The 15,191-nt window shown below is 27.8% G+C and overlaps 1 protein-coding gene across 1 annotated transcript; it reads left to right on the forward strand.

The window, feature by feature from the left end:
* Window positions 1-2,384: 2,384 nt before the first annotated feature.
* Window positions 2,385-5,302, forward strand: LOC112693246 (vascular endothelial growth factor A-A-like; the record flags this gene model as incomplete). The annotated part of the gene is given in 6 exon segments (XM_025568229.1): window positions 2,385-2,676; window positions 3,087-3,210; window positions 4,262-4,446; window positions 4,542-4,646; window positions 4,710-4,894; window positions 5,196-5,302. Coding segments are annotated over 6 exon segments (810 nt in total). The 3' UTR covers window positions 5,218-5,302.
* Between the last annotated feature and the right edge of the window lie 9,889 nt (window positions 5,303-15,191).

The following is a 15,191-nucleotide window of genomic DNA, read 5'->3' on the forward strand; positions in this document are numbered from 1 at the left end:
GTAAAGTTCAAAAATGGGTAGTTTACACAATACCCGGGTAAAGTACACCTTATTCATATGGATAGTATAATGTGTACATTATCCAGTGTGCTATAAGTTTAATTCGAAAAAAAAATTATTAAGTACCTAAACTATGTATTATTAAGTTATTATTTTATAATAAAAAATGTTAAAAAATTGAATAAAGTTATTTATTGGAACAATTTGAGGCATTTTGAGTTGCAAAATATCTCTCCAGATTTACATTTAATCGTACATTTATTTGTTAAATAATTATTTTCAAACAAACATTTTTTAAAACTTTGACCATCGGAAAAAATAGTGCATTAGCTATTTCACAAAAAGATTTTTTTGTAACCGAGACTTATAAAATATTTATAAAAGTTTCATTATGATTTATTTGTTTTTATTCATGTTACTTATTTCAGATAATATGTTATAATATTTTGATTCCTTTAAATTTACCGAATTTCCATTCTTTTCATTAATTTATTTATTATAATTTTCATATAATTTCTATTTTTATGACAACAAGGTTTTTTTTTTGAAAAACTAAATGATCAAACATTAATAAACCGAACAAGTGAACTTGAAAACCAAAAGCACCGTATGTAGTTTAAAATTATTATACAATATCAATGCACACGATTTATCATCATGTAGGTACAATTTATATTTTATCGTATTTTATTAATATTATCTACAGTTTATATTTGTCGTATTTTATTTTATGAAAACACTTTATCCACTCAAATATAGATAATGTAAAAATTACCCGGTTGATATACCTACAAAATAAATGTTTTACAAATATGTTTATTTTATCGAATGGGCATGGGTAATGTTCACATTACCCGGATGATGTGTAGATTACCCGATTTTCTTACTCTACCCGTAACATATAGACAAGTTACGACTGACGACTTACTTGTATTTTTATTTTCGATCAAAATAAAACTAAGTAATTCAAGCATACTACATTTTTTTTCGAAAATTAAAAAATTAATATTATAACTTCATATTTTTCATAATTTGATGTCATTCATAGAATTTTCTTAACGACTTAATATTATTCGCCGTCCATAGAGAAATCCCAAAATTCTTATTATGATGGCTCAAAAATCAAGAAAACTCGGATATTATTTTGTAAATTTAATATTTTAATTACCTAATAATATAATATTTTTAATTTTCATTTAATGTATGCTGTTTTCTTATAAAAAAGGGTGTGAGGGACTTGGCTTCCAGGCTCACATTTTAATAAAAGTTCATATACCCCCAATAAAAAATCTTAAAAACGCCTATGGTCCTTAACCCCAACTCCTGTTGTTGCCGCTTATATAAACATAGTAAATATATTATATTTATGGTTTATAATGTCCCGCATTTAAAAAAGAAGTCTAAAATCCAAAACGTAGGCTTTACATGCCTTGCTTTTACATATACATATGTGTACATGTAAATATTATCTGATAGAAATATCAACCTCTGCAAATGTTCTATTGTTATGAGTATCGTCACAATGAAAATTATCGTAATAAATGTAACGAAGAACGTACTACAAGAAGAACTACAAAACTACAGAATTTGGAAAATTGTACATACCAGCGCCGTAAAACACACAACATGTATAATAAAACTTAAAACATTTATCACAGTGACAGTTATGGCACCATCCGAATATTTTAATAAAGGATCAAACATTTCGGGAAAATAATTTTAATGTTCTAACCAAGAAATTGTTTTGTTTTCAGTTAATTTTAAATATTTAATTATTTAACTCCATTATATTCATGTATTTCTAGTGTATACTTATATGAAACTTTACCTAAACTTTGAGTATTATTAGAGTTTATACAAATATTTAACGAAAAATTATAATATTCTATTGTAAAATCATTAAAAAAATGTATGTATAATGATAGCAATTTTTTTAGGTGATCAGATTCATTGATGTTAAATAATTTCTGATTAATCGTATAATTAAGTAGGCGTACATTTCATTTTTTATATAGATGTGAATCGTGGATATTTAAAATGAGTTATATTCATATAAACAATTGATTTTTAATTTTAAATGTATCTATTCTAATATTCTAATAGTATTTACAATTTATACATATATTATCTTGATATTTTTCAGTTTATTAATAATACAATTTGTTTTTATAAAAAACTACTTATAAATCTACTTATATTATTTAGTCACTTCAGATAGTGTAAATCATAATAATACTATGCGATAAAATAATAAAGTACCTATATAGATATTACATAAATTAGTAATTTTATAAATTTAATGACTAATCATTTTATACCAAAGTTAAACTACATTAAGCCTTACAAAATATACGTATTACGAATACACTGATAATATCCGAATATACAACAATTGTTTTATTATTTCTAGCTTCAGTCATGAATACAACTTTATAAGTGCTGTATAATGTTATTGACGCTGTGATAACTATAATAACACGATTCATCATGTGTAGTACTTTAATATTTTATTGGCTATTATTAGTAACCACCATCGCCGCAATGTTCAACAGAAATAATGAATTAAATATTCCTGCAGTCGAAAATTTCCATCATATTAAAACACAGGAACTAAAACGATCTTGTTGTGAGCGTGATATAAAATCTAAAGTTCGTCAAATTGAAAATAACCGAGAGGTAATTATTTTTTATTATATATAAAAATGAAATGGAACACACAGTAGGTAAGATGTTAAATGTTTAAAATTTTAAACTGATACAAACTGTTTGTATAAACTTTATTTTTCAACATTAGATATTTAAATATTGTACAAAATAAATTGAAAAAAGTTGATTTGATTAAATTTATTTTTATTGTATAAAGTTTAAATTCTAACATAATGAAACTATACTAAGATCTATGTATTTTTTATATAAGTTAATGAAATAATTACACAGTTATTTCTATTTTTAATTATGTTAAAACAAACTTTTTTTCTTCGTTCAGAAACTTCAAAATAATTTCGTATAATTTGTATCTATAATTTAAACTTACTATTATTTTCACCTAATACAAACATATGAATAATTATTTTACGTTGTTTTAGATTCCATTGGATATTATAATGAAATTAAATCAGGTCACAAGTGTTCCAGAACTATTTTTGAAGTTTATGCCACACGTCAATATGTCCGAAGTTTTAAAATATGAAATAGCAAATAATGAACAAAGTAAGAAATTTGATACAATATGTTCTTTAGATACTGTGCCGACTCGATGGATTTTAGGGTTCGGTGCAGAATTTTAATCTAACCTAAGTGCTATTAGTGATTTATAGTATGCAATTCCCTGAATATATTTGAGGCCCGGTGCGACTCCATTGCTCACCAACCCCTCCACCATAGGGCCAATACTGCCAAGACAAATAATAGTACATGTATATTATTTAAAAAAGTGGTGTTAATAAAATAAACCATAATAAGCTATATTGATTTTTAATTCTTTCGTGCATCATTGATAATCTCTGACCAAAGGGTATTTTTAGGCGGAACACTTTTTGGTCAAAATGAACATTTCCTATTTCGGTCAGATCACTTTTCGGCAAGTCTGGAATGTTCGTTTTCAGTCAGAATACTATTGTGGTCACCAATTTAAAATATTCTAAGTATTATTTTTCTGTTAAACTACCGATTTATGTAATAATCATATATTATTATTAATTTAAAATTTACAGTTTATCTAAAAATCCTTTATTAATTTAAGTTACATTTTATTACCAATTTATACAAAAAAAAAAAAATTATAAAAACATTTCATTTTTTTAGTAATTGCAACACATGCCACACTTGAATTTCATTCTAGTAATATCTCCTCTATATTAAGAATAAAAACTAATTATGTTGTGGAAAATCAACAATACGTTGACTTTCGATAAATATAATAACTACTAACTAGGTATTTATAATTTCTTTAATTAATAATGTTATATAACAAAAAAAAAAAAAAAAAAATCTGAACAATATTTTAAATTGGTGACAAAAATAATGTACTGGCCGATAAGAGAAAGGTTCATATTGGCCGAAAACGGTTCAGTATTTTTTTTTTCATTTTTATTTTTAGCCAAAATTAATTTCACCGTAATAAGCATTAAATAATTTATTTAGGTTGTAATGATATAAGTCAAAAAATAAAACAAATAAAAATAACTATGGCAGAAAATGAATCATTAACATGACCCCATGTCTTTTTTTTATCACTTCTTATGTACCTATTTACCCTCAGATGAAATACTTGTTCCAAAACCTGCATCTTGTACTACTGAAAATCAAACAATTAGCTTAAGGGACGATGATAATCCAAATCTATATTATTCGCCACCTTGTACACGAGTAAGACGATGTGGTGGTTGTTGTGGTAACAATTTAGTTTCCTGTCAGCCAACTGAAATAGAAATACTCAATTTTGAAGTAAGTTAATATAAACCAAAGGTTTTAACTTTATATTATATTTATTTTATTTTTTATTTCAAATAATATATGAACTCTGGGTGTATCATCCATAGGTTACTATTCTTCAATACAATGAAACATTAACTTTTAAAGAAAAAAAGATTATCAGTGTAGAGCAGCACGTGAAGTGTAAATGTAATTGTATTGTTAAAGAAAAAGTATGTTAATTATTTATGAAAAAGTGATGGTTCACACAAATTTAATCCTCTCTTTTTGTATAGGATTGTAAAGACACACAAGTTTATGATGCCAGAGAATGTCGATGTCTTTGTAATAATCTAGAAGACCAAAACAAATGTGACGAAGAATCAGATACAAAAATGTGGAACTCTGAAATTTGTTCATGTCAATGTATCGAAGAAAAGGAATGCACAACAGGATCCAAATTCAATTATAGTACATGCCAGTGAGTAATATTAAAAATATTGACTATCTATCATTATATTAAAGAATCATTTTTAAGTGGTTAAACACTAAGTATTCAATTTATTTAATGAATGAATTCCTTTATTTAATTTATACTTAAAAGATTATATCAAATTATTAATTTTAATTATTCAAGATTATGTTTTGTCATTAATTAAATAAGCACTGCAAATAATAATTCTTAATTACATACTAGAAATATATATTAGAAATAATATTATATAATAGTTATATTATTGTATTTACTATTAATTTTCTATTATATTTTTTATATTCCACAGATGTGATTCAATAGTTGAATGAAGTTGATTGAGAATTATTGAAGTCTATAAAGAAAAAACATCAAAACGTTAAATATTTATTTCAAAATTCAAAATCAAATATAATAGAAGTAAATAATAAAATATAACAATATTGATAAACATATGATCTATTTTATTTATAAAAAAAAAAAAATTATAATATCCGGATAAATGTACAGATTATACTATATAACAAGCAATGTGTAAAAGGATTTTCCGTCACTACAAAATATTACTTTGGAACATTCTAAACATAAATAAACCTAATTAGAAATTACAATTACATGTGAGGTAGACTAGACCAATTATTTTACTCTCATGACGCTATTTTATAATACCCAGACAGAGGTAGATGCATAGGCACAATAGAGCACAAACATCGGGGGTGCTGAAATTGCTGAAAATGAAATATAATGGTATTTAAATATAATTACTATAGATTATATAGATCTGAAAAAAAACAGGAGTGCTAAAAACCCTATTGCGCCTCCCTAGTTGTGCCTATGACTAGATCACGATATCACCGATATGTACAGAAATTAATTTCAAAAGTATCCACCAAGAATATATCCTTCATAATATCATTATAATCATGAGAATGTGATTCAATATTTCCATTAGTAGAAGGAGAATTAGGGAGTTAAAAACTATTACATTTACCCAAAATACTTATTTGAGCGCTCTGAACTATTAGTAATTTTGAATTATTATGAAGTTTTTGCTCTTTTACAATTATAAGTTGAAATAATTTTTCTAGTCGCAGTATAATTAATAAAACGGCATTAGATGTTGATTAATTTTTCTCTACTTACAGATGTTGTAAAATTTGAATTGCTATAAACATAATCAAAATTGTTTTTAATTAGTAAATTAATACAATCTAAATAAAAAATCTTAAGCAGTATACCTTTTACAATGTACTCGCGAATATAATATAAAATATCCTTAAAATAATATCTTAGATTAATATTGTCCAATCGATATTAATATGTTTCCAGTTCACTCTCGTTTAAAATCTTATGTTATTCAATAAAATTACGTTTTTCCGAACGGAATTCTATAATATCTCCTATTGGAAGATCAAAATTAGAACAATTAACACTTTCAACCGAAATATTTAATTAATTTTCGAGTTCTTAGATCAATGAAACTAATTCTTAATTTAAATATATTTAGTGTCGTGTGAAATTTAAGATATTGCAATTACCACACCCATAGGAGACACGTTGTAAATATATAATACACAAATAAACAAATTAAAGAATGCATTGGTAATGCAATGTTTGTACTAAAAAATGTTATACTTTTGTCTTAAGCACTATGTTATATTATTTTATATTGACGGCTAAAAACAATATTGACGCTAAATCTACTTGGTCGTAAAAATTGTACATTGTATTAGTGCACCAATATACCATATTTATATGATTGAATATTTACATATGAGAATAACACCGTATTATTACAAAAACCTTATTGATTTCTGTCTGCCAAAACGGTGTATAGTAACAATAAACGGATTAAACATAATACGATTATTTTAAAATATAAACAATGATATATAAATTGCTAAAAAAAATATTCCGAAATTATTTTCAAGAAATATAAATTAATGAATAACCTCATAAGCTATATAATATATATGAATTCAGAAAGAATATATCCTGAATATATATCAAGTTTATTAAGATTGATGATTACATACTAGAGAAGAGGCGGGAAATTATCCAAATGTAAGGTACCAAAAATTACCTGATTTTTTTTTCTTCCTGCAAAATATTAAATTAAGAAAAATATTATTTATGTATAAAAATTATTTTTTAATTTAAATATATTTATTGTATATATTTAGAATTAAAAATGGTAATTGAATTTATACAAATAACATTACTTAAGTATTTATTGATTTGCTTGACAGGTATAATTATAATTGTTGTACATTGATGCTAATTAATTTATATTCAGTTTTGTAATTGTAATTTTTAATTCAGTACAATGCATTCATACGCGTTGGTCAGAATCATAATTCAGATATATTAAAACTAATTTACGAAAAGAGTGATTCGTGAATATACTCGTTTGTTACAGAAAAATTGAAAAAACAGGCAATCTCTTTATTTAAAGTGGTTTATTGTGACCGTACTATTTATGATTAAAAATTAAAATTTATTTAAAAAATATTTAATTATTTCGCGTGCCATGGATTTTTCATCCCTTTATTATAGTAAAATAAATGTATAACAGAATTAGAGTATACTATAATTTGTAACATAATAATAGCAATTATAAATACATGTCTTTACGTGTTTTAGGCAATATAAAACATCTCCATAGAAATAATACATTACAATTTTGAAAACAAATCATATTTTTACTAGACAACATTAAATGTTTATATAAAAGCTTACAGTTATTAGTTGTACAATTTTTCAAGAATTTTTTCACCGGTCTATACATTTTAATAACTTGTTAAAAGATCTCGAACATTTTTTTGAATTTCTAAATTAAACTACAAAGTAACAAGTATAGTTGCTAAAATGGGTATCATTTATTCTAAATTGAGGAGAACATTCAATGTTGAACAGAACGTAATCGAGTCGAAAAGTGAAATCGTAAGTTCCTGTACATTTGTTTTCAATTTAAATTTTCGAAAAATAAATATCATTTGAACGTAATCAACATAACATTTATTTTAACACAGAGCAATTTAAAATCAACGAATTCGTGGTTCAGGAGACTTAAGAAGCGAATAATGTCTAGTGTGCGCTGGTTCAAAAATCGTTCCTCAGTACGTGTCCACGAAGACACGGACCTACTGAGTAGTGACTTTCCAAATTCAACAATTGTGAATCAAGTTAGTATCTTTGAATATCTTATAATACCGCTGAATTTCTCAAATTAAACATTACATCTCTGTCACTGGCATCACAACTCCAGAGTTTTTACCGCCACTGACCTCCTTCCACTCTTCCTGATTTTGTACTTTTTCTTCCCAATTTGATATCCCTAATTACTCTAAATCCTGCTTTATTCCATCTATCCATCGCTTCTTTGGACGTCTTCTTGGTCTCTTCTGAGTAGGGTTTTACTCTACCACTGCTTTAAGATACTCTGAGTCTGACCTCCTCATCACATACCCAAACCATTTGATTCTTGTGCTTTCACAAAGGTTACTCTTAGAACTCCTGCCAATTCTCTGATCTCTTTGTTAACATTAAATAATGAACAAAATAATAAAAATAATAGAAAATAACTGATTCAATTATGGATTATAATACTTAAACAATTGTAAAAAATTTGAAAAAACTTGTGAAAATAAATAGTAAAAATTATTATCGTTTCGAATAAATGATAAATTACCGTTATTAGCGATCGTTCAACATGAACAGACGTTTATTTTTGTTCGTCCGTTATCATATTTTATACATCACTAATGAGTCTAATTAAATTATTGTAAATCCAAACATATCTTAGAATACTTAAGTTACTTAAGTAGGGTCGACCAACGTGATATGTTTCGGTATCGAACACGAGCTGTCTCCGCGAATCTGTATCGTCGGTAATTTTGATGTAACTGTGGGCAACATCATAAGCTCGATGGATCGATTGTACCCGTCCAAACGCGATTGCACTGTCGCGGTGATTACGTGACACGCTTGACACTCGGCCGAATTCATTCCCGAAATTGTACAGTTAAACTCACTTCTCGCTAGTCGTAATTTATTTGCCAAATTGTGAGTGATAAAGTTACCTTGAGACGCGGAATTCTGTAACGCTCGCGCTAACACTGACTCGTTCGATTTAACAACAATTTTTACTGTTGTCGTAGATAATAAAACCTTAAAACCCGGTTAGTTGCAAACGCGCTCATCGATGTTGAATGTAATAACTTCGCGTTTTTAACAATGAGGTTCTCGAGCATCAACGACTTGTGCTTTTCTCCACACTTTCAGCAGCCTTTCGCCTTGTAGCCTTTATTTTCCTTGTGTTTAGATAAACAATTATTACATAGTTTTAAGTTCGCAACGACTTCTCGTCGTTATTTAACGGTTAATGTTAGACATTTGTTGCACTTAAAGATAGTATGAGGTTCTTCGCAAAAATTACATTTAATTTCTACCGTAGTCTGAATGAATAACGTTTTAATTTTTTCTTAAAATCTGTCTCTTGTCACCCTTTCCACCGGTGTCTGTATTCACTCCTGTTCGGACTTATCCAACTTTTGCGCGTTTTCGATTGATTCCAAAATTTGAAATATGTGTTTTAAAATATTATTAATTCGTCAACTTCGGGGACTTCTGTTTTCGGGGCTTGAGTTTCCCACTCTCATAATGTAGCATTATCAAATTTCGTTGAAATAATATGTAATAACATCAAGCCCCAAGACAAAGGGTTATACTCAATCACTTCCAACGTCTTTATATGCCCTAACAGAATGTATATAAATCGTTGCAATTTCGTCGATGATTCTTCCATGACTCTCTCTAATTTGAAAATCGCCTTGTACTATTATTCGTTTGCTGTCGTATCGTTGGTTCAAATAATCCCACGCGAATTCGTAATTGTTTGCAATAGTTTCAAGATATTTTACGACTTCCACGGCGTCTCCCGACAGTGCCGCTTTTAAATAGATCAACTTCTGGACCTTGGTCAGAGCTTCGTTTGATTGGATCAAGGTACCGAATACATCCTTGAACGTTTCCCACTCCTTGTAATTACTATTGAACTCAATTCATTCAGCGCTACCAATTTTACCACCGATACTTGATAACTGTTTGTTGAACTTTTCGGTATTTTATAATAATCAGAGTTTTAGGTTTCTTTGTTAATGGCCTCCATCAAAATTTAATCGCATTTTGCCATCACTTTATAATATAAGTCCTCGAACTTGGTCCTATACTTTTCTTCAGATACAGGTTCTTCGGTCAGTCGTTCTATGACGTATTTTATATCTTGAAATTCGTCCCAGCTGGTTTCGATTTTTTCCTTTCTTAATCGAATTTTAGATGAATCGCCGTCAGCGGGAAATTTTCGAACAAAATTTATAATCCGTGTGATTCGACCCTTTACCACACCTCTACATGACTTTAAGGTGGCTATATCGGTTGCTATAGTGACGATACTCGATTTAATTGAGGACAACGAAAATAAGAATGGACTCGGTATAGGTAAACGTGGCTCTCTTACCTGTACTTTAACTGTACTGCACTCTTCGTGGTAGCTCGTCTACCAGCTTGCTCTCCGCTATCCAACTCGAAGGACCAACTGTTGGAGCCGAAGCGCTTATAGGTAGGTTAATATATTAAACTCCAGATCGTGTATAGACCACCTTTATTAAGATACTAATTAGTACTGCTGAGAAGACCACAGGGGCGTATTTATGGGGTGGCGAGGAGGCCCGGGCCCCCTCAGAAATGAAAAACACCATTATTAAAAATTATTATTTTTAACATGTATATGTCTTAATGCTGGAGGTTTCAGAAAATTTGTCACGATACTGAGAATGTTGCTTATGCAATAATTTAAAATTTTATATTTATAAAATATGTTTATTCTTTTAAGAAAATATGTGGTGAATTTTGAGTGACTCTAATAAAAAAATTGTTTATTACAATGTAGTTTTTATATTTTTAAAAAATAATGAATCATTAAAAAAATTGAGTTTCTTATTTCTCTGATGGTGTAAAAACAGTCGAAAAGTCTTATATTGTTAAAGTAATTTTTTTCGTAATAGTGTGCTTCCTCCTTCCCTTCCACCCAAAAATCAAATACATAATCGGTCCCCTCCCAAATGAAAACCTATATACGCCACTGGAAGACCGAAACCCACCGTGTCGTCGACTCGGCCTATCTAACAATTAATAATAACTCATATACCGGTATTCACATATATATACAATAGTAATAAGATAATAAAATAAGGCGGTATTTTGGCGATACGCAAAAACTTCTAAACGCAATTTATCTCTATCATTAACATCTTCGCCTCCGAAATCCAATGTTAAAAAAAAGAGCAAAGTGTTTATCACAATAAATTTATATGCCTCCCTCACCGAAGAAACTGCATATCAGGATGTATTTACCACTCTATCGGCTCCACCTATCGCAAAATTATCTCAATAGACCAATGCAACATACAACCCATCTACGTGAATTCTCATCAAATGGATTTTTATAGCCAGGGATCAGGCACGTACACAGGGGGTGTTTTGGGTGTTCAAACACCTCCCGAAATGTTTGGTCTTAGAATATTTGATGAGTTATGCTCGATAACAATCTTAATATTAATTTTAAGGTTTTTACGACATTGCTGTACAATGTACATACATTATCTCTTGGGCTCGGAATTTTTCTGAAAAAGTACTAAATATACATGCACTTATGCGCTCAAAAATGAAGAAATATGCAAAATTAAAAAATATGCACTTTTATTTTACTTTTTTACACAAAATGTTCTTTCGGACAAATATGCAAAGAGCTCTTAAATCTAAAAATTAAGAATTATTCAAAAATATGCATTTGAAATTTTTGTTATGTTTTTCGTAATATCTTGAAATTAATTTCTACCTTACTTACCTACTATCCCAGTATCCATAGCTACAAGTGAACGCTCGTTTTTTTCTCTTCGTAGATTGAAAACGTATTAACGTAATAAAACAGGCAAAGAAAGGTTAAATGGATTAACATTGTTAAATGTACATAGAGACATAGAAGTTAATCGTGAAGATATTCTTAACATAATGGCTAAAACTTCACGAAAATTAGATTTAGTTTTGTGATTTTTTCTTAATATGATATATATTTATATTCAAAAAAAAGTAATGTAAGTATATTATAAGTCTTTCATAGTAAAATTTCATTTGTTTATTGAAAAAAAGTTCTGATTTTCAAAAACACCCCCCAAAACTTTTTTCTGCGTACGTCACTGCCAGGGGTAGATCTAGGGGGAGGGGTTCAGAGGATCAGCTGACCCACAGCTGATATTTGTTGACAAAATTGGCCTCTTGGAATTTATTTCTTTTTTTAGACCTTGATTTGGACTCTTGGACAGTTGGCCCATCGGAGTTACTTAAAAAATGAATGCCATGTATATTCGAAATTTAAAATTTTTCAATTCATAATTTATATTTTAAATTATATCGTTTTAATAGAAAGTTAAGTAAATCATATTTTATTTCGTATGTTTGTTGCGCTGATAAAATAAGATTATATTTATTAATCGTAAATAAGTCATTATCGGTGGTATTCTTGAAAACCACAAATATTTCAAAATTTCATATGCCTTTAGTGTTTATTTATGATCGTGAAATTGTGAACTCATCATTTCCAGTACGCATAAGATGTGATGTGATTTTTAAATATTTAATCTACTTTGATACCAAATGACTCTAAGTCATAATGCCGATTACGTACGTCCAACAAATACATTTACTATAAAATATTTGTAGTAAAGTTTATTAATAAAAATTCTGATTATGTGAACTGTACAAGTTTTGGTAATATGATTTTTATTGTACTAAATAAAAACTTAATTTTAAATATTCACTCTTTGCTACTTTTCTTACATTTTTAATAACTCATTTGAAGTATTAAAAAAAAAAATAAAAAATATTAAAGTGCATAATTTATACATTATTATACATCTTTATTTACATCATTTACATTCAGTGTCACACATATTATATTGTTTACTGGTATATTTATAATGTATACTACATACATAAATAATATTATAATTTATTAATTTATTATTTTAATTGAAACGCAAACGGTATTACGCCTCATAAATTATAAATTCAGGCAGTCCTAAATTAACACTATAGATATAGCCATGATTTCGGAATCATACTCAACCCAAAACAAAAGCATAAAAATTCTTGGTTATATTGCCTATCAAAGCAATCCTGATAATACAGCACACGCTAGATCGATAATAATTGTTAAAACTAGTTTATTTCACTGACCAGTCCCCGAAATCAGCGAAACATATCTCCACAACTTTAAATAGTCACACCAAACTGACCTTATCTATCTATTATCATCTTAAAATTAACACAATTAATTCCAAAAACTTTTTAGAATCAGTAGGTAATTACTTCATTGTCACCAGTAATCTCAATGCCAAAAATTCTTCATCGATATGTTTCACAACAAACACCAGAATCAGAACTCTCCATAACTTAATTGAAAATTCCAATATAAAAATACTTTTACCACTTTGCCGAACCTACTGGCCTTACCAGAATAGACACCCTGATATTCTTGATTTATTCATAGCTAAAGTTCCAAAAAATTGCAATATCAATGTGAGTAACATAAGTGATCTATCATCCAACAACTCCTCAAGTATACTCGACTTCAAAATACTGTCTTCAAATACTCCTAAAAATCCACAAGCTTCCAAAAAAATTAGTTGGCTCATCTTTAAAAATCTTTTAAAAACTCGCATTCAGTTCAACTCCCCTTAAAATTATCAGACGACATCGACAATATCATTCAAAAATTCACAACCGATATACAAGAATGCAAACACCTGGCTACAACAAGATAAAACTTAAAAATTCTTCTTTGACTACAGGGTTTTCTGATTAAAATAAGATATATCTTATGCCTATATCTTATAACTGTTCTGTACCAAAAATATCAGCAGTCTCATCAGCGAGAATAGAAAAAAATGATTACGATTTCACTAAATAATTTGTTATTCTACTTAAGATTATTTTCCCTGTAATATTAATTATTTCATTTTGAACTTTAGCTGAAATATATTTGAAATTTTTAGGGATTGATTCTAAATGACTGTAAAATTTTATCACCAGCTTCAATTCTAAAGTTAATTAAGTAAAATTTAAATTTCCTTGATTTGAAGTTTTCCCACGCAAAGCAATTCCTTGAGTACCACAAAACTTGAAATAATAGGAAAAAAATATATATTATTATTATCAATCAGTAACTTATGAGATGTGTTAATTTTATCAAAAACAGTAAAAGCTTTGTTAAAAAAAACCTTAATAAAATCAACAGCATTTTCTGCGCATAGTGTGTTTTAGAAACTTTGTGTTCACATGCTTCTTTGTGAAAGTCTTTATACTTATTACATGGTTTTTTTTACAAACTGAACTTGTTTATAAAAATTACCATACCCACTAGATGAATAAAATATAACACAGAATACACAAAATGGACTTTTCATTTTTTGAGAATAAGATAACCATGGTGAATATGTACTCAACCATGCATGCCAAAAAAACGAGTAACTGACGTATTATCTTCCTTATAACTATACTTAATTTCTGGTGTCCAGATATTAGTTAATAGTTCATGTTTTATTTTTTCATCAATAACTAATATACACGGTAGATTAACAAAGTTCCCAATATCTAACCTACTAAAGCTATCATTAACTAAATTACTAGATTTCAATAAATATGAATTAAATGATATTAATAAAGATTATGCTGTTGATTTCGATGGTAATTCTGTAACTAGTTGCTTCTCAAAAAAACTATTAAAAATATTATTACTTCATTTATTACTTGGTTTACCATCTTCATTATAAATCTTACAGGTTTGATTTTGTTCTTCGTCTTGTTTAGAATTATTATTACTCTTTATTTTAATATTAAAAATACTAAACATTATCTATTATGAAACTACTGACTATTCACTAAGACACTAGATATACTCATAAATTACATTAAAAGTCATAAAAGATATTAATACGCTGAGTACCACAGTATTTATGATGGGTATCAGTGATGTAGTGCTAAAAATATAAATGGGTATACGCCAAATTCTGTAAAAAATATAATTTTTCAATCATCAATTTTGAAATATACAATATTATTTATTTTTAATGTAATATAACTCGGTGCTCTATTATTTTTAGTTAAAATTTTAAACAGCCGACACACACACATTACAATTTACATTTTCATTTTTATTTATACCAACTATAAATTATAAAATATTGCC

The sequence above is a fragment of the Sipha flava genome, unplaced genomic scaffold (assembly GCF_003268045.1).
Source record: "Sipha flava isolate LNK unplaced genomic scaffold, YSA_version1 117_pilon_pilon, whole genome shotgun sequence".
In the NCBI taxonomy this organism is placed as follows: Eukaryota; Metazoa; Arthropoda; class Insecta; order Hemiptera; family Aphididae; genus Sipha; species Sipha flava.